Raw genomic sequence first — 21811 nt, 5'->3', positions numbered from 1 at the left:
GCCTTACTTGAAATGTTGACAATTTTTATAAATTATGCACATGGTTAATTTACTAAATTGTACTCACTTTAAGTCAACACATTGCTTTTAAAGCAATGGGTTCAATAACTTTTATAAAGTCAACTAATTACTTTTAACAATAAAAGTACTGTAAATAAGAAAACGATTACAAAATTAATAATAAAGATAACAGCAGTCTATCAAATGGCTCTGATAGTGTGTCTCGAAACCAAGTGACTATTATTAGGGTTAATAAGGATAATAATAATAATAATAAACACATCTCTATTACCCAGATCAATAACATAATATTAAATTAACACAAAAATAAATACATGTAAAATAAATAAAATAAGCTAATAATGAATTGAAACAATCAATAAATAAATCTTCACCGAATAATTATAGAAATGTAATCAAAAATGTATTCTATATAATCTACTGCAATATTTAACTAGCAAAACAAATAGATATGTAATGTAACTACACTTTACATAAAAATAAAAAAAAACATCATTAAATCGATCTATTATGATCTGTTGTTTTATATAAGGGTTAAAACTCGTAAATATGCTTCTAAATAAAAAAAGATGAGCAAGTCTGCTGTGCTCGGACCCCTCCTCTTCTTCCTCCATCTCTGATCTGCTCTTTCTCCACCCTTCACTAATACTGCCATAAACTTTCAGCACTCCAGAGCACTGCCACAGATCTAGAAGAAAACCACAGCAGCGCCACCCAACACCAAACACTGTCCATCTACAACTTCAGGTAGGTCATATTTTTCATACGCTTATTGTATCAGTGTGTTAATGGGCAACAGGGATCAAAAGTTCATTAAAGTCAAAGATCAGAAGCATCTCTTCATGAATAATGCATTTTCAGGACAGTGCGTCAAGTTGAAAATAGATTGATTAACAAAACAAAACAAAAACTCTGTGTTTTTGTGTTTTTTCTGTGCTAATGTAGCAAAACAAGTAATAGCTTTGATCATGATTTTTTTTTCTTTGTATAGCAATATGTAGCAAATGTTATGTTTAAATAAGCATATGATATGTTGCTAATTTGCATAAACTTCCATCAAAAAAACAAAAACAAATCTGAACGTCGGATGGAGTCAGGTTCAAAATTGTCACATGATTTAATTTTATTCGAGGGAAAAAATTTTATAGAGAGGGTCTACTTATAATCACCATTTTATCATAATTAAAAAAAATTATAAATAAAATAATATTCCATTAATTCTACTTTATAAATATTGCTTTTTTTTTAAAGTCAAAACAGTAATAGATATAAAGACAATTCCACAGTTGATTAATTGCATACCTTTTTTTTAGTATTTAATGATTTATAAATTAAATTTAAATATATTTCTAAATTAAATATAAATATAATTTAAATAATATTTTCTACATTTCAATAAAATGTGTTACAGAGGGGGTTTCAGGCTCCTGTTTTTATCTGAAACATGCTTCACTGGCGACAAAACAGTTAAACAGTCCATCTGCAGCCACAATAACGAACGAACTTTACTTTTTCTTTACTTTTACTCTTTACTTTATTCTTTACTTTCGCGGAGTAAGGAAACGGTGGAAACTCACTCCACTAAAGACATTCATTAGCCGACATATTTATTTTCATTTGTTAAGCTCAAAGATTTGTTTAAAAACTATTTCTAAATTCAGTTCTAATGTACAGCAAATACATTATTAAATGTATAGTTAAATCCAAACACACGTCCTATTCCTATGCCCCATATGGTGATGTAGATGTCTCCAAAACATGACAGGTGGGCAAATCTAAGCTTGTCTACAATAAAAGAAATATAAATATGTATATAATATGCATATAATAAATAATACTGCTAATTATAATAATAACATTATACAACTGCAAATTGTCATGAATAAACTGAAAGAGCCCCCCACCCCCACCCATCACCACCCCACCCCCCCACCCCCGAGATGAAGGCACGGAGGCAGTGATTTTTATATTTATGGAGAAAATAATATTTTTGTAACATTTTAAACCTTTATTTTATCATCTGTAAAGATATTTGTGTACTGCTGTACATCCTGTCTGTATTAAGCAAAGCATACACGATTTGACTCACATAGGCGCATAACTAACACGGTCTGTGCTAGATTGTAGACCTGCTTTTAGTTTGTTAATGGTGCAGTCTATTTCAGTTTCTCAAAACAGCCTTCCTCAGCAATGCACCTTAACACACCTCCTTTCTAGACCAGCACACCCATAAGTCCACAATGTGGCACAAATGGATTTAGGTCCCACTTTATATTAAGTGTCCTTAACTACTATGTAGTTGCATCAAAAATAAATGCAATGTACTTACTGTGTTCATAATGTATTTGAGAACACTTGTGTGTGCTTTTGAGTTGGGATAGGGGTTGGGTATGGACAGGTTTGGTGGTATGGGTAGGTTTAATGGTGGGTTAAGGTGTAGGGAATGGTCAGCAGAGTATTTACAAATGTAATTACAGAAGTTATTTACAGATGTAATTACATACAGGTATTTAATCAAGCATAAGTACACAATAAATACATGTATTTACACAATAAGTACATTGTAACAAACTATTAATTCCCATGTAAGTACATATTAGTTAAGGCCACTTAATATAAATTGGGACCTGGATTTATTATTTAAACAACGAGGCACAAAATGTGAAAATTACAGTTGCGTTCGGTTGAAAATAACAACAAATCACACCGAACACATCCTGCATCTTATTGTGCTGGGTGTAAGATAGTGCCTAAAACGATATATAAATAAAACTGTGCAGTTTACTGTATGTTAGAGCTGCTAAAGTAGAGATTTATGACTCTATGTGGGAGAAAATATCACTTTGAGATGTGTAATAGTTGAAACCTAAAGAAATGAATTGATAGTGTGACAAAAGAAACTCTTAAAAGCGTATTTCAGATGTCTTTTTTATATCAGCCTGAACAAACATTTTACAAGAAGCTAAAGAAAGCAACATTTTGCCTTAAACATCGTACATCCTAAGATGGAGAAAGCTATTTTAAACATTTATTTTTGCACATCCCTACCAGTGCTATATACATATGTATCTCCATTAGAACGAAAAACACATTCTGGTGATGAATAATCAGATGGTTCTTCATCATTTGCTCTTAGTGTTTTGTAATGCGTGTCTGAAAGCTGCAGGAGTTGGAGATGAATCAGTGTTGTGATGTTTTGGTTGCTGTATGTTCATGTTAAACTAAGATCCAGACACAAATGCTGGAGACGTGAGCTAGACGGACACAAATAAGCTCTGCGCTTTCACTGCGGCCCTGCAGAGTCAGAAAATGTACCTGCTTTATGTAGAGGAGACCATTAATGCTGGTTTAACCATTGACTTCCACAGTGGGAAAAACATACTATGGAAGTCAATGGTGATAGCTTAACAACTTTCTTCAAAACATATTCTTTTGTGTTTGACCGAATAAAGAAATAAATGACGGTTTGGAAACACTTGAGGGTGAGTAGTATATTTTAATTTCTGGGTGAACTATCCCTTTAAATCGCAAGGGAGTTCCTACAGAATCTCAAACAGGAACAAGTAGAGGATGAGTAATTTCATCTCTTTAAAGCAACACAATGACAAAAAAGGAACATTAATAAATACCAATATACGACTGCATCCACACATCCCTTTTCAGTGTAGCCAAGTTTGCCCTACAGGCAGTTCATCAGACACTGTCCTACCTGCAAAGAGTCATGACCTCTGAAGCCACAAAAAAAAAAATACCTCTGCATTGCTCTGTGATGCCATCATGGAAAGTTCAGCAATGAGGCCAACTGAGTGCACTCGCAGCTGGACTTATTGCACAGTGAAGCTGCCAGCGGAGGGTAAAAAATGCATATAAACAAGAACAGGCTTGAGAAATCTCCAGGCTAGCTTTTTTCCTTCTTCGGTGCGATTTCCATCTTATTTTAGCTGCGCTTGTTTTACTTCTTCCCAAGCTTTCTTGGCTCATTTTAATAGATTTTTTTTTTCTTTTTGGCAAAAGGATGATGTCTTGAGATAGTTGATAGGAATCTGCTCTGAATGACCATATGAGGAAGGGTCTTCAGCCATGATGGCCTCTTGAGGAGATTGTTAATGATCTTATCATTCCCGCTGGTGATGGTGGACGTGACCCCTGACTAGCTAACTAGGGTGCTGGAATGTCGTTTCGCTGTGGTGTTGACAAACATCTCTCCAACACCCGTCGGCACCGGCAGTGTGTTTATCTCCACCGCGTCATATGTGCCGCTGTGTGGGCGCCTGAATAGACTGAAGCACTCCAGACTTCACTGTCAGTCAATCGCCTACTTCACTGCTCTCCCCAATGACACTGGACAGATGGACACTATGAATACAAGTCACTAGGAACCAAAGCATCACCTACTTTTGTGAAGTTGGTCAACTTGAAAAAGCAAAACAAAAAACAACATCAAAAATATTTGAAAGCCCAAAATGTTCATCAGTTAATCTTTGGAACGCAAGATTTCTGTCCCTCTGCCGAAAGTCAATTCACAAATTCATTGTTAAATAGTCAAATAGTTCCAACCCAGGCTTATTCTGATTACGTACCCTTATATACATTTCTGGAGAGCGCCAAATAGGTCCCAGGAGCTTTTTTTGCCGTTTTTGTCTTCACGAATTTACCAGAGGCCGCTGAGTTCGCAGATCTCAAATTTCTCTCGCGAGTGCTATTCGCACCTGTTGTCCTTGTGTAAATCCACCAGAGGCCGCTGTCGACTGACTGATCTACTGACTGCCCAACTGACCGATAACCCCACCCCCTTCCCTAAACCCAATCAAGTGTTTTCAAAAGCACAAATTGACCCGCCCACCCCTTCCCTACACCCAACCAAAATTTTTAAAAAGCAATCAAGAAAAAGAAAAGCCCCCTGATTCTTACTACATTTTCAGATTTTACCATATTCTCACCCTGTTAATTACTTGTTTATTTTATTTTTTAGCTTTTGTCTAACCTTCCATTGTCGCGGTCAACTGTCCTTGGTGTCTCAAGTCACCGACGTGCATGTCGAGCAACTAGACAAACTGGTAACAGTAGCAATGCCATCCATACGGAGGCAGGCGGTCAGCTGGTGAGCGAGAAAAGGAACAGCTTCATACAGCGCCGTAGCGTTTGTTTTATGAATGAAATGCAGCCACACGTAGCTACATAATTCTTAATCTCTAGACATGTATATACAACTATGTTTTCAGAATGAGCCGCCTGTGTCGGATAGTTCACCTAAAATTTTCAAATCGGTCACGACAATGATTTTCATTCTTCTGTTACACTCAAATGAAGATATTTTGATGAAAGCTGGAAACCTGTATCCATTGATTTTCCGTAGTATTTGTGCTTGGATTTGGATTTGCCATAACTACTGTAGGGATGTGCAAAATGGTTTATTACAAGAATCTGTGCAAGTTTTCAATAAGACCGGTTTTGTGTTTAGCATTTTGCATGTTGTTGGAAGATTTTAGACTTCATACTTAAACTTAAAACCCAACCATCATAGGGTGAGGTGTTTAGAACAGAACAAATTAGCTGAGACTTCATTTACACTCATGGGTTTTTGTTTTAAAGCCACATTTTAGAATGAAAACACTCCTCGTACAGACAGTTTTTTTTTTTACAGTGTTTGATAAAAAAGGTCTGCCTCCACACTATCAAGCTAAAAAGATTATGGCATCCATACTTGCGGTCCACCGGTTGTATAATGGTTAGGGATGCTCGGATCGATCAGACGAAGATCTCATGAACCAATCACAAGACTTTATTTATGAGTTTACCAGCAGAGGAAGACGCATGTGCGCTCGCTCACAACATGCGATGAGGTACATGAGCGATCGATGCACTTGCTTCACAATGACTAAAATATATCCAGATCTGGTGTGACCTGTTTATGTCTTATGGCACGACTCGCATGAGTGATGGTCTTTATATTGCAAGTGTAACACTTGTATTTGAAAATATTTGAATGGTCATGTATGTATTTAGGCCTTTTTACATAACAATTAAAAAGTTTTGTGTTTGACAAAATTACAAGTTCACTAAAAGCTGGCTGGAATTAGATAAATAAAACTTTCATGAATAGTTAAAAAATGTATCTGATTGTAGTATACTAATTGCAATAAACAGTAGTTTGAAGGCCCCTTTCCTTTTAGTACAAAATTAATAGATTTATAGGTGTGCATTTTAACATCTTTTGCCTCAAATATGCGCTCCAAACTTTTTCTTGATTGAGACATGTTAAATTCTTTCATCTTTTGCAGTGTTTCCAAATTGTAATTTTTCTACCCAATTTTTACATCTGTCCTATCATTTTCTGTAAAGCTGCTTCTAGCCATTACATGTCCACACTAAATGGTTAAAAGAGATGTGTTTAAGGCAATGGTGAGCAAACTCGGTCCTGGAGGGCCGGTGTCCTGCATAGTTTAGCTGCAACACTAATCAAACACACCTGAACATGCTAATCAGTGTCTTCAAGATTACTTGAAATCTATAAGCAGTAGGGATGTAACGGTATCAGAATTTCACGGTACGATAATACCTCGGTATGAATGGCACGGTATGGTATTTATTGAATAATTTACAGGAAAAACAAAACTAATAAAAAGACTCAAAAAAGTGCCAAAAGTGTTTATTTACCTTAGCACTGAACAAATCAATGACATACAAATTAGCCATCTATCTGTAAGTTTCGAAACAGGAACTTCAATTTTTCAATTTTAATGACAAAAAACTATTAAACTATTGAAATAAAGTTTCAATTTAGTATTGTTGAAAACTCATCACATTCAACATTTAATCACTCACTCACTTAGATAGAGATGGTTTTTTAAGGAAAATTATCATAAACTATAATCTGGTAAAAGCTGGCATCTCTGGGCATGTCCCCTGCAACAGAAAAAACCCTCTCATTTGGGACTGAGGTTTCTGGGACTGAGAGATATGATTTAGCCAAGATTGACAGCAGTGGGTAACGTTGTGCATTGTCTTTCCACCACTTGAGAGGACAAGCCATGAGTGAGATAGAGGTCTCTTTGCAGTACAAGCCATGTCTGCATTAATCTAACAAGTGTGCTGTGTTCTGCAGTCCTCATGACTGTTTTTAGTCGTATTCCCCGACTTGTATTTCACCACAGTCTGGCAGTGCCTGCATATTGTTTTTTTCTTTGTCTGTCACATTTTTCCTTTTTCGTATCTTTTTAGAAAGAAACCGAAATGCTTTCACAACCCGCTTTAGGTTCGATCATTTCCAGCTCTTTTTCTTCAGCGCTACTAGCAACACATCCCATTTCCGCATTACTGGATCTGTAGTGGCAACAGACTGCAAAGGATGATGGCCACGCCTAGGCTGATGGGAATTGTAGTTCCCGCTACCTCCCGTTCACTTCATTCGCCAAAGCAAACTTTTCTCAGAAATATAGTTTTATTGAGTCATGCGCCTACTGTAATGTTGAAAAAAATTACTATTGCGATATGACGGTATTTACAATATTGTTACATCCCTAATTAGCAGTCATGTTTGATTAGTGTTGGAGCTAAACTGTGCAGGATACCGGCCCTCCAGGACAGAGTTTGCCCACCCCTGGTTTAAAGTATTATATGCAGCATCTTTAATTTATTCTCTTAGGTAAGGCGAGATCAGAATCAGTACTCGGTATCGGCCTGATCACTATGACAAAGAATCGCTACTCGCCTTTATCAAAACATTTTGATTCATGAGTCAAAGATGGAGTAATGTGAATGCCAGGCATAACCGTATCAAAACATAAGAGTTTTAAAACAAAAACACACTAGTGTAAACGACACCAGAAGTAAACACCTCAAGTACTACAGATGTTGGTAATTGAAATAATAATAAAAAAAGCTAACAAGATAAAGTATAAAACTAGTCACACAAAATAGCTGGCCTAACAATTGCAACCAATCCCAAAGTTAGGATAATTCTAAGGGCCCACACATTAAGGGAGCCCCCAGACCCATTACCAAAGGCCCGTGACATTGCCCTTCCCCCTGCTCTTGACTTTTGACCGGGACAAATCTCTGGAAAAGAATCAGAACAACCCCTATTTTTCTATTTTTAGCTGAAAACTGTCTTGTAGACATGCTTTAGGATGAAAAGTGTACTGTTTTTATAACATGGACCACTGCCGAAGCCTTCAAAACAATCTTAAACAGCATAAATTGTAGAAATTCAATGCATGTTTCATAAGCTGCTGCAAACAAACTGGCTTCTATCAAGACCACACAGATCAGACTTTCCAAAAGCACTAGATAGCCTGAGTATAACCATTTCCCATTAGACTGAAGAAGCCACAGCCTACATTTCCAACAACAACAACAACATCATCATCATCATCATCCCAGGCCTTCATAACAGTCTTGATGAAGTGCTCTGTGTTATAAAATAGATTCAGACCCCTGAGGGATTCTGGATAAATCCTGGCCACAGTTTGAATGGAATATTGTGACCAACAAAGGTCATTCCTAAGAATAACCTTATTACAGGCGATACGGATAAACCAATAAACCAGCCAATGAGAGGGCAGGCCACAGGTGCTTCCGTATGCGTGATGTTACTCCGAATGCATCATTAAGACAGAAGTCCCGACAGATCTGAGGAGACAGCAGACTGAAAGAGACAGATAAGCTTGTTTAAGACTAATGCACAAAGATTTATAATCAGGGCCACTTTATCTTTCGACGAAAACAGAGCTTCATCTAATCTTTCTGGAGGCAAAGTGCTAAATCCTGATTTAGGCTGTTTTGTACACGTAAAATCACAGATATAAAACGCCTTTCTGTGGACACCTCTTTTTATTTACTCAGAGCCAAGATGGGACAATAAAGAACTGAATTAGCTCACTCCCACACTGCAAGAGGGAGTTACATAAAGGCACAATATGTGCTCATTTTGCAAGTATTCAAAAATAACGAATGCAAGTTAATCACTTGTTCTCAAAGTATTACAGACCCAGGCTTTGTACAAAAGAGCAGCTTTGGTAACACAATCTCACAGCAATTCCTAACTTTTTTTAATTAGTGGCTAATTCTTATGCATTTGTACGATCTCATTGCACAATTTAGTACAATTTGCTCATCTCCCAATGGCATTTGGGTTTAGGGGCGGGGTTGGGTGCCACACCCCTTTTTTAAAAATTGTACATTTTTGTACGAATTAGCCACTAAACTGACAAAACGTAAAACACTTAGAGTAAAATTAGAGTAAAATTAGAGTAAAATTAGACTTGTTTTGGATATGAAATCACGAATAAGATGACAACATTTCAGTCTGAAAGAAGAGATCACAGGGGTTTTCATTTTGGGTGCATATCAATGGAAATGGGTGCTATCTTATCATCTGCAATATACCGGTAAAAATTTATACAACTATAATAAAAAAAAACTTATTGTTTTAATAACGAGAACATGTACAATTGGTCTCTGCTATGAACTATTACAGAAGCCCATGTGCAGTACAATTTTGTGTGCTTGTTTAAAACAGGGATGTACGCACAAATTTTCACTCTAAATTCACTTTATATAATCAAGTGTTTGAAATCACTCCTCTTTATGAAGAAATTTTAGTAGTATAGTTGTTATAGTATTCTATACCGTGATAAAGACTAGGTCAATTAGCTTTGCATTATAAATAAACATTATCCTTTTTAAAATGCCCAGGATAAATAGGCCTAGCTGCACGACAGTGAAAACATCTAGCATTGCGATGTTTGTTTATTTTACAAAATCAATTGCGATATGAATTCATTTTTACCAGATGACTTAGTATCTCTATTTGGAAAGAATTTATAATGTTTGATCGATTGGAATGATTGTGCAGTGCGATGGATTTCCATAAAATCTAATAAACAATCTATACATTCTTTCCATTTTTATCATGGTCTTTGCTATTTGCAGAGCATTTCTGTATTTGCATGTGCTGTGAGTATTGCGAGTGTAAATACAATTAAGAAAAAGATACAACAAAAATCAAGTATTATTTCCTGAGTCTGACAATATTCAAATAAAATAATTGAATAATAAAGGTAAAAATAATTCGATAAAATTAATAGTTGTTAAGTTTACAAATACAATTTCGTATGCCTGAATGCTTTTAAAATCAATTCCAGGCATCAAAAAACATGCAAATGATAAATTATAATACAAACTGGTTAGCATCGTGCAAATGTCAGCTGAAGTTCAGATTTTCCAACGTCAAATGCGTCAAACGCCCAAAACGCTTGGCATTCGCATGCTTCATTTGCGCAAAACACACCACAGGATGTTAATTTGCATCTTTGCATTGACTTAACATGTAAATCACTCGCGTTTGATGCTTCATCCACGTCTGGTGTAAACGCAGCATTAGGAATTCAAAGTTCTTCATCTGCAGTGTTCTTCAGACATGAAGTTGAGTTGACAATGACAGATAACAAACGATAACCATTTTCAAGGTTTACTGTGGTTTGGAAAAGTCAAGGTTTTTAAAACTTTACTACGGGATATATTAAAACGTACTACGGTATATGTAGATTTGTTTTTTTTAACCACTATTTTAATTATTTTTAGGGCAACAGTATCTTAAGCAGAAAAGTGTCTCAAATTTGGGTCAGCCCATGATTTAGCAAACAACAAATCGCTAATACACCAACACCAACAGTTCTGGACCTGAACTGACTTTATATCCAAAGACAAGACAGATATCGAAAGATGCCTTTTAAAGATGCTTTTGAAACTAAAAAAGATAGCAGAAGTTAATGATTTATTAATTAAATTATTTAGCCTGACATGTTTTCTGTTCTAAAATAATTTAAATGTTTTTTTTTTTTTTTTAAATGTGAAGGTGTTCAATGGGTGGAAAAGGTGTTGTTTTCTTACTAAGCCATTTAAGAACATATTTTAGAGCAGTAATCACAATACATGATATTTTTATCCAAGGTTATCATACTGTCAGAATCTTAATGCTGTAATGACAGATGAACTATTCTCCTGAAACTTCTAGCAATCCTGCATGTCACGTGTGAATTCCGCATGCACATTCACTCTTTCATCTGCTTCTTCAGCCTCCACGTGGTCCACCGGCATCCGGATCACCTCTTCCATCACCACAACATCCAGCACTCCTTTCTCCACTGCCATCTCTCCTTCTTCTCCTCTCTCTCTATGCACTAATCCATTCATCCCACCCACCCACAAGCCCCACGGCTCGCTATGGAGAAGGTGCAGCACATGACACGGGCGGCCATTCGGCGGGCGTCCACCATGGAGGTTCCCCAACAGGCCAAGCAGAACATGCAGGAGCTCTTCGTCAACTTCTGCCTCATCCTCATCTGCCTGCTGCTCATCTACATCATTGTGTTGCTAATGTGAGCGGGTTGGGTCTCCCTCTAGCCAATGAGAGCGAAGGACTGTACATTGGGGGCCAATCGCGGCGTTAAGGGGAGTGGGGGGTTATTATTTATAAAGGGTTTAGAGTAGTTGGGTTCTACAATGCATTATTTGTTTGTAAATAGTACACATTTAGAGGTTAGGAGGGTAGGGATAATAATAGGCATTAATTATTGGTGTGTTGGAGGATTTTAAGTGGATAAAAGATCTGGCTCATGAAATGCAAATATATGTGATATATGAGTAACATAATTTAAATCTGTAATTTAATAAAATTATGGGCCAAATATTAAGGCAGAATTACATGAATACTTTGAAAAAAGATGGTGAATAAGGGGAAAACAATGAGAAGTGCATACTTTCGGAGTGTAATTAAACATTTAAATCATTACCGAAAAACAGAAAAAATGTTACTCTATCCTTCAGAGATTTGGGCTCAGTAAGTTTTTTTTATTTGTTTCCACTTATTTAGATCTTTCTAACTTTTATATATATGTAAACTAAAGGATGCCTGAAATGATCAGATATTATCGATGGTGCTACAAATTGTACTGCAAAAAAAAAAAAAAAAAACTTTAAGAATTAAGAAAATTCAGTTTTTGATAATTTTTTTTGAAACTGAAAAAAAGATTTTACACAAAAATATTAAGCAGCCCGTTTGCTTTCAAAATTGATGTTGAATATTGCTGTAAATTTTTTATTATTATTTATTTAATTTAAACAATTAATGTAATAAAAAGTTAGTCTTTACATTAGGGTTCACACTCAGCATAAACATTATAGGTAAATGTAAAATGTGTAAAACAACATAATAAAAACATAATACAATAAAGAAAAATGACATGTTATGCTGACTAAATTTAAAAGCAACAAAAAGTCCTTGATTGTCTATGAACTGGACAAAAACAAAATACATTTACAGCAGTGTTTTCTCTAGGATTTTTTCCAGCTGTGGCGGCAGGACTTTTACACAGATCTTCCAGCAACCTAAGGCGTTATTTAAATGACAAATGTCATGAGTGCAGTATTAAAAGCCGAGATCGCATTCATGTAATACGAGCATGCGAATCTCTACGTGCACGCCGATTTCCTCTGTTCGTTGTCTTGCACGCTCTCAAATATATGATGCTCAAGCACAGATTTTCTTGTGCGCTCTCAAATAAGCACTGCTGAAGTGATTATTTATGTAATGAGGATGTCTCCAACTTTTTATAAGATTTGCAAGGAATATTTATGAATGTCTCTAATAGACCTACAAAACGTCATTGATGCGTCCTGAAGTAAAGTGAAACGGCTAAAAAATCCAGCAAGATAAAGTCATTGCATGCAAGATTACAGAAGTTTGCTCTGTTATAATTCACTTATCTTTTAATACATTGAGGCGATTATAATCCGCTATAAAAAAAAAAAAAACATAACAACGGCTGAATGTTTTGAATGAGAAACTGTAATGTAGCCGTGGTGGGAATGAATTTTAGTGTGGCGCCCTGCCATGGAACAATGAATATAGCGGAAACCATGTACAGTCAAGCCCAAAATCATTCATACCCCTGGAGAATTCCGACTGCCATTTTTTGTTCAAAGGTAAATAAAAGCTTGGAAACATATATTTTTCCACAATAAACTTCTTGTACATTGTCTTATTATAGTTTGGGAAAGCCTGTGCCATTTTCAGTAATAATAATAAAAAAAAAAACTTTCCGGTTGATTTAAAGTAGTTTTAAGTCAGAATTTGTCAGGGGTATGAATAATTTTGGGCTTGGCAGTATATATAAAAATTTCCAGGCTTTCAATAACTAGAATAGAACTTTTAAAACCTTTTATATGCATTTTAGACCTTTTATTAAAATCAAATCATTTCAGATCTGTTGAAAAACATTTTAAAAAACTTACTGACCCCAAAGGTTTGGACAACGGCAGACAGATATTTAAAAGCACAATAAATCAAGAGACAGTTAAAGCAGCGTCCAACTAACAGACATTTCAAATGGAAAAGCTGACCAGTCTTCACTGTGAACCTATGCTGCATGCAAGTGTCTTACTGTTCCTGTCACTCTTCCATCACTGCATGTCACCTGTGGGTCTGAGCCATTACACACTATGCCAAACTGAAAAACACCTGCTCAATAAAAAAAATAAATAAATAAATCACGCGTGTATGTGTGTGTGTTATAAAAAGTGTGCTGCTTCAGTTTTTGACTCATACTCCACTTTACTAATACAGGTAAACAAACTCAAAACCACTTTCTGATACTTAAAATTGAACATTCATCTTGTCTGCAAAGCTCATGTCAGTTTATCGATCATGTTTAGCTCTTTCCACGGCATGTGAGAGGCCGACGGCGTGATGTAACCAGCTTCTCATCGAAAGACAAGAAGACCATCCACCTGAAGCTAAACACACTTGTCCTGCACATCATCCTGACCTGAACCTGATTAAATCTCCAGCCGTCAGTATGGATCTGATCAATAACCGAGGACTAAATCTGCTGCTCAACTTCCTGCTCATTTTTGTGGCTCTACTGCTCATGCTTATTCTGGTCAAGCTCATGTGACCAAAAAAAAATGGTTACAAGTAACAATGTACAATATATCGGTGGCCATAATGATATCAGCCAATAATGCTATTTTTTTATCGTTATCGTTCTGATAACATTATTAGGCTGATCTTAAGCCGAGAAATGATGTATTATTTCTGCTGGTTGAACCACTTCACGAGATTGCTGCTTGACACTTTTTTATTCATTTGATCACATTTAAATTGACACTTTTATATTTATTTTTTATTTTACTTGGTTTTGGTGACCATAAGGATATCGGCCAATAATGATATTTTTTATGTTATCGTTCTGATAACATTATTAGGCTGATCTTTAAGCCGATAAATGATGTATTATTTCTGCTGGTGGAACCACTTCACGTGCTTGCTGCTTGACACTTTATTTATTTAAATTGCATTTAAATACACACTTATATATTTCTTTCTTATTTTACTGGTATTTTGGTTTTGGTGACCATCACGATGTCAGCTGATAATGATAAATTTGTTTATTATTATCTGTCTGATAACAAAATTAGGTCAATAATTTTAAGCATATAAATCATGTATTATTTTCGCTGGTTGAACCACTTCACCTGTTTGCTGCTTGACACTTTTTTATTATTTTATTGGTATTTTGGTTTTGGTTAATGTCCAATAAATTGATTGTTTTGTTGCATTATTTTTGGTCAGGCAGTAGATTTTATTTATAGAAAAGAAAGTTAGCAATAGAACTGAACAGTTGACAGTTGTTTTTACAGTATAGAGATCAGCTCAAACATTTCTGAAGTTTTTAAATAAAATAAATTACAACGAATGATTAAAAAAAAAAATCATTCGTTCACTGAATGTTTCCAATTAAGGAGAAAAATTAGGAGGACAAAAGGATTTTTATTGGCTAATATATCAGCCTCTAAATCTAAAAAGTTACTGGTTATCCATCTCAGTTAAAAATATCGGTTTGCATTCGTAGCGAGATCCGAGATCCGTTTGTTTCAAGAAACTCGCACTTTATCTACATCTTAAACCATTTTAAAAGTTGCAGTAAATGACTTCAGACTTTTATTATTTTTTTCTGACTTCACTTATAGACCTGACAAACTTCCGCAAACTGATTAGCAGAAAAAGAATGATTCTGATTGGCTAGTTTTCGAAACCGGGCCCTAAGCAGTCGTAAGCAGTGCTGGTTCTGAAGCCTGGTTTCTCTCAAGTTTTTTTTTTTTCTTCACTTTCATCAAAAAAAAAAAAAAAAAATTGTTAAAGTGTTATCAGTCAAGAACCAAGCAAACCAATCACAACATGACAAAGCATGATTTAAAGCAAAATAACTGCATCAAAATTAGACAAAAAACAACAACAACAACAAAGCCTAACAACTTTTAACAAGAAAAAAAAAAAATCCTACGAAGCACTGCGACTAAAAATTTTAATTGTGTAGAGCTGCACTGGGAGTGGGTGGAGCTAAACATCTCTTATTGCTGGCTTTACTGCGAATCTCTGATTGGTGAATTCCATGCTAAGCATCATGGGAAATGTAGTTTTTTTCAGTATGTGTTAGACTTTCATTTACTTAATGCAAACAGATCAAATTAACAAAAACCGATATGTCTAATTAACATTATAGAGACTCACAACAACTTTGTCTTAAAAGGATTATGAGTTATTGATGATAATTTGAAATTTTAAAAATAAAGCTCAGCTGTCACTAAGACATTTTAAGACAAATTTTACTCATTTTGGCAGTAGGAATTTATGAGACTAACGTAATGTACAAATTTATTAATTATTTACTAAAAATGGATCCTGCTCTAAAGCCAAAAGTAAGATGATATTAATGATAAAATAAACAAAACAAATAGAGACGCTTTTTTAAAGTAGCAGAAGTGAACATCAGTACTTTCATTGTCATTTAGTTCCCTCTAGTGGTTGTTGCCTCTTTTTGCCTAATAAAATAACAACTAGGATAAAAAAAAAACTGATTTAGGTGAACTACAGGTTTGGAAATAGTTTGATGAATTAAAAAAGAAAATATATGCAAGCTCTCAGATCACATCACTCTTCTGATACTATATTACTATTGTGTGTATTATTCCTGCTATTTAAACGGTGTGATATGAAATATTTTAAAAAATCATGATGAAAAAACACAATGGTTTGCAAATACTATAATCCAAGTTGTAATATTTACATATTATTTATGCAATCACAATCACTGTGTTCTTGTTTTGTATCTGTGTGAATGTATTTATGACGTAACGATACGAGAAGGAATTATTAAGTGCTTGATATACAAGACAACATTAAAGCAAGCGCTGCAAATAAAACCCTTCCACTGATAATCAACCATTTGTGTGCTTCTTGTGATTAATAAATCCCGAATAAAACTGAATAATACATTTAAAGTCTTCAGTAGGGAAAATTAAAAACGTTTGAATATTCAGTCCTGCAGAGTCAAAAGAACAAACACTGGCTCTTCACTACTAAAAATAGACCCCTGACACAGGAGACTATAATCAGCATCTAATCAAAATTGACCTCATTTATTTTTCTAATGCTCATCGTCCTGGTCATACTGTGCATGATTCAGCGGAGCACATTGTTTTCCAATCTCTTCACTCAATCTACCTCATGGGTATTCAAACTCGGTCCTGTAGGGCCGGTGTCCTGGAGAGTTTAGCTGCAACCCTAATCAAACACACCTGAACTAGCTAATCAGGCTCTTACTAGTTATACTACAACAGGGTTCACCAACCCTATTCCTGTGCTGCTTCAGAATTCGCATACTATCCATCCTAAATAGTATTTTAAAATAGAATTAGTATGTCCCAAATCGTACTATGTCGAAAAGAGTATGCCAAAGCTTCCCGGATGGTTTACTATTTCCGGTGCAGAAGCGCAGAAGCGTCCATACTCTAACCGCTGATATTACCCATAGTGCATTGCGCGTTGGACGTGATTAGAACTACAAACGCAGGTGAAAAGTGTAAACAAACTACAAACATGATCGACGCGCAGGACCAACTGTCAAGTAGAGAGGCTTCGGTAAAGTTGTTTGTATGACTGTTAATCAATATCTAGCCAACTGAAAAATATTTAAATCGCGTGTTCTGTGTTATATTTCATCTGCAATAACTATACTGAACTTATATAAAGACATGTTTGGACATTAACATCTAAAGCTGAATCTTAACATTGAAGCTGCGGTCACACTGGGCTTTTCCTCCCATAGACTTCCATTCATACGCACGCAAATGCGTCAGACCGGAAACGCAGGTTGCTGCGGTGCAAAGTTCACGCTTGGTGAACTCTGGCCTGTGAAATCGTATCGCTTTACTGCAAGAGACCAATCGAGGGTCAAAACAAGGAGCAATCGCTCGCTTTTTTAAATGTCTAATAAACTTGTTTAATCCCGCCCCTTTTCGTAGCGCCGAACGACAGAATATCGCATGCTCAAACTCTAATGTGATCGCAGCTTAAATATGACTGAAATGTGGATGATTGACAAGGCTCATAACTTAGCAACCCAACGCTCTGTTAACGAGGAAGTAGTACGTCCCAAAGCTTGCATACTTTTCGATTACACACTCAAAAGTATATATTTTTCCTTCACAAAAAAGTACTTTCAGGGCGTTGTATAAGTTTGCGAATTGGGACGCAGCACTGGAGAGCTACCTTTCTGCTGAATTCTGCCACGCTCACACTAATATTTAAGCATGCAAACTTCTGTCATACGGTGCTGCAAAAAGGGGCAGGATTAAACAAGATGATTGGACATTTAAAAAAAATTTAAACATTTTGGTCCATATTTTAAGTTTCTGTACAGAGAGGTCATGTTTTGATCTTCAATTGGTTTCACAGTCACATAATGCAATTTCGCAGGTCAGAGTTCACCTTTGCAATACAAACTGAAAAAACTTGCCGCACGTGCATGCGTTTTCCGGCGTGTCGCATTCAAATGTGTATGAATGGAAGCCTATAAGGTGAAAAGTGCAGTGTGTCCGCGATTTTAAGCTCCAACCCTGATCAAACACACCTGAACTAATTTAGTAGAACCTGAAGCAGCACTTGATAATTAGAGACAGGTGTGTTTGGTCGGGGTTGCGACTGAAACCTGCAGGAAGGCAGCTCTTTAGTGACCCCTGTACTTGAAATTTCCTGTCAGGTGTGCTGAAGCAATTTGGAGCTAAACTCAGCAGGATACCAGCCCTCCAGGAACGAGCATGGATCTACATGAACATATTCTGGAATGTTATGGAAAAATATAAAAAAAACATTGGCAGATCAAATAAATACTGTTTTACTATGGACATCACATTATTTGTTTTAACAAACTGAGGGAACATTTTAAATGAAGTTACAATAAAAACTTTAAATTTAATAATTATTGTCTTGGCAACAAATTAAATGCAGCTTAGATAAAGCAAATGTTAACTAAAACTGAAGCAAAAATTTGTATGATTTTTTATCAATTTTAAAATAAATTTGTAAATATTTTCATTCAACAAAATTGTACATAAAACGAAAACTTAAATTTTACTTTAAATTTTAAAGATAAAACTTTACATTTTCCTTTAGACATATAATATGAATAGAGAAAAAAATGTATGTATATAATTAATGAGAAAAAAAAAATATATATATATAAAATACTACAGCACATTTAAATTAAAAAACTAAATACTAAATATTTAATATTATAAAATAAACAATTTGAAACAATATAATGAAATTCAATCTAAAAGTAAAATAAAAATGAACAATAAATATTGTCATACTAGATAAATACTAAATAACATAAATGCAATGCTAAAATATAATCACTTAATAAAACAATACACTACTATGTCATATTTCTTTATATGGAACATAACTTGAATTTTTGTCACATAAAAAAAAAAAAAAGATAACTAAAGCATATTTCATTTCTTTATCCTGTGGCTTCTGCTGTAACCAATAATTCCTCCTTCCACTGGGCCTCCACCAGAGGGCGCAGCAAACCTATTTTTTTTTTAAGTGGAATTCTTTTTCCAGCATTTCTTTGCTGCTGCCACAAAGCCAATTCTACATCAACACCTCAACCCCATACTGAATGAAAATAATAAAATAAAATGTAATATGTTAAATTTGTAGTACAGAAGACTGAACAGAGTGCTATGTTGTTTGGATATTTTATTTTATTGTTAGGATAAAATAATCTAAAATAAATAAAATAAATGATACTAAATTAAAATAATAAATAATAAAAAAAATAATTTTATTTTATTGTCTGGATAAAATAACCTAAAATAAATAAATAAATAAACAAATAAATAATACTTAATTAAAATAATAAATAATAATAAAATAAATTCTAATATAAAATGATTTAATTATGTCAAATTTGTAATGGGTAAACTAAACTAAAACAAACAAACAAATAAATAAATAAATAAATAAAATAAAATAAAATATAAAATAAAATTAAATAAATCCTCCAGTAGCACCCATCATACGTCAGTATCCCCTACATAAAAAACAACAACAAATCTGACCTGTTCAGAGTCTTGTCTGAGTCTCTCCCTCTGCTGCTGCTGCTCCTGCTGCCATGATCCACACCCGTCAGGTCCCGGCCGGTACTCCATCTGCTCACTCAGCCACATCTGAGTCCTGACCGCTGGCTGGATGGGTGACCCACCGACCGCCTGCTGCCTGAGTGAAGACGACCCTCTCTGTCCCGTCGTTGCCAGTCCCACAGGTGGCGTCTTACTCTCTGGTAAGGCACTAAAACTGAGGTCTAGTGTACTCGGCTTCAGGGGAGATGAACAACATGAGTCCGATTTACCTAAAGTGTTGCTGCTACCCAGGTCATACTTATTGGTCGAAAGTTTAAGCAAGTTTTCAGAAATAAATCCATCAGAGTATTGAGGGTCGTGCCGGTATCCGTAAAGCACACCTCGATCTAGGGATCCATGTGGGTCCGTGCGGTGGGAAGGACGGTTTGTTGGAGAGGGCTTTTCTTGGGCGGTGAGGCGGGTGAGGGAGGACCATCGACGCACGGGACGGGGATCCTTCATGTCCAGGGGGATGTCGAGAGGTGAGGGAAGCTGGCAGCTGCTGCTCCAGGGGCTGCTGGGTGCAGAGGGAGCGCTGAGTTTGGAGTTGGATGGAGAGGGCATGACGTGGGCCGTCGGGATCGGGCCGTGGGGACGCAGAGGGAGGAAGGACAACGTCCCGCTAGAGCTGGAGTGATCTGGAAGAGAGAAAAGTTTTTACTATTTTTTAAAAAGTTTTTACTCTTGGACTGTAATGAGTAAAATTATTATTATTCTTTATAACAATAATAATAATACATTTAAAAGTGTAAAAAGTCAAATTATGATTTCACCAATCATAAAAAAAAATAAATAAATAAATATTGGAGAGTTCCAAGCAATTGTTTTTAAAATATTCTTATACGGGCTGACGATGACAGATTTATTTAATTAAAACCAATTCTAAAATAAAAAAAGAGAAAGTGTTTGGATGTTATTCTTCAACTGTAATGAATGTAATAAGTGTTTTTTTTAAAAAAATAATAATAATACGTGTAAAAAAAAACATATTATGATTTTCCCACACAGCATAAAATGAAAAAAAATAATAATAATAAAACTTTTTTATATTATTTTTACACAGGCTTTTATAAAAATAGTGACGATAGATACATCAAAATAAATTATATGTAATAAAAAAGAAAAAGGGAAAACATAAAATAAAAATAATAATAAATAAATATGCGTTCAAAAAAAGTCATGTTATGATTTTCCTAAACCCAATAAAATGAAAAAAAAAAAAAAAAAAAACACACACAAAACAGTAAATTAATATATATTATTCTTAGGCTTTTATAAGTATAATGATGATAGATTTATTAAAATAAAAAAGAAAATGGAAAACATGGTTAAAAAGAAAAAAAGAAGTTAGATTTGGACTGTAATGAATGCAATGAGTGATATATATGTTTTATAATAATAAAAGAATATTATGTGTAATAAAAACAGTCGTCATATGATTTCCACAAACAGCATAAAATGAAAAGAAAACAATAAAAGAAAACAAAAACATTTAAAACTTTGAATTGAAGAGTTCTAAACAAGTGTTTTTTTATATCATTCTTACACAGGTTTTTTTTTATTAATTTAATTAATGATAGAGTCATAAAAAATAAATAAATTCAATCATTTATTTTCCTCCAGCTTAGTCGCTTTATTCATCAGGGGTCGCCACAGCGAAATAAACTTACAACTTATCGAGCATATGTTTTACACTGTGAATGCCCTTCCAGCTGCAACCCAGTACTGGGAAACTTCTATACACACTCATTCACACACACATGGACTAAGGCCAATTTAGTTTACCCAAATTACCTATAGCAAATGTCTTTGAACTTGTAAGAGAAACCGGAGTACCCAGAGGAAACCCACGCCAACACGAGAAGAACATGCAAACTCCACACAGATATGCCAACTGACCCAGCCTGAACCCCAGCGACCTTCTTGCTGTAAGGCAACAGTGCTAACCACTGAGCCACTATGTCACCCAAAAAAATAAATTCAAAAATAAAATTAATGAATTATGTAAAATTTGTAGTACATAAGACTGAACAGAGAGCTAAACTGCTCATTTTTTAACAAAATAAAATTCATTAATTCATTTTCCTTCAGCTTAGTCCCTTTATTTACCAGGAGTTGCCATATCAGAATAATCTGCATAAAATAAAAAAAATATATATTTAAAATAAAATAAAAATAAAATATAATAAATAAAATACATTTTTTTACGAATTTTATAATGTATGAACTAACATTCAAAGTTACATGAAGACAAACA

At 34.9% G+C, this 21811-nt stretch overlaps 2 protein-coding genes and 1 long non-coding RNA gene across 4 annotated transcripts in view; 1 reads left to right on the top strand and 2 right to left on the bottom strand.

Moving 5' to 3' along the window:
• Positions 1-21811, bottom strand: part of cep85l (centrosomal protein 85, like) — a 102249-nt gene that overhangs the window by 34379 nt on the left and 46059 nt on the right. For both annotated transcript variants that reach the window (XM_073933608.1, XM_005170197.6), the window contains exon 3: positions 19495-20192. In XM_073933608.1, the coding sequence (XP_073789709.1) occupies positions 19495-20118 (624 nt within the window). In that variant the 5' untranslated portion in view covers positions 20119-20192. The remainder of the gene's footprint in view (positions 1-19494; positions 20193-21811) is intronic.
• On the top strand, positions 658-16307 carry pln1 (phospholamban 1). The gene is made up of 3 exons (NM_001201561.1): positions 658-768; positions 11100-11402; positions 13738-16307. Exons 2-3 carry the CDS (start codon positions 11248-11250, stop codon positions 13754-13756), a joined length of 174 nt encoding a protein of 57 aa, NP_001188490.1. The 5' UTR covers positions 658-768; positions 11100-11247; the 3' UTR covers positions 13757-16307.
• On the bottom strand, positions 4668-11100 carry LOC141379424 (uncharacterized). The gene is made up of 2 exons (XR_012396031.1): positions 7620-11100; positions 4668-6455 (listed from the first exon to the last, which is right to left on the bottom strand). It is a non-coding gene; the product is annotated as an uncharacterized lncRNA (long non-coding RNA).

The sequence above is a fragment of the Danio rerio genome, chromosome 20 (assembly GCF_049306965.1).
Source record: "Danio rerio strain Tuebingen ecotype United States chromosome 20, GRCz12tu, whole genome shotgun sequence".
Taxonomy (NCBI): Eukaryota; Metazoa; Chordata; class Actinopteri; order Cypriniformes; family Danionidae; genus Danio; species Danio rerio.
Note: the sequence above shows the minus strand (reverse complement) of the source record. Positions and strands in the feature narration are given on the sequence as shown.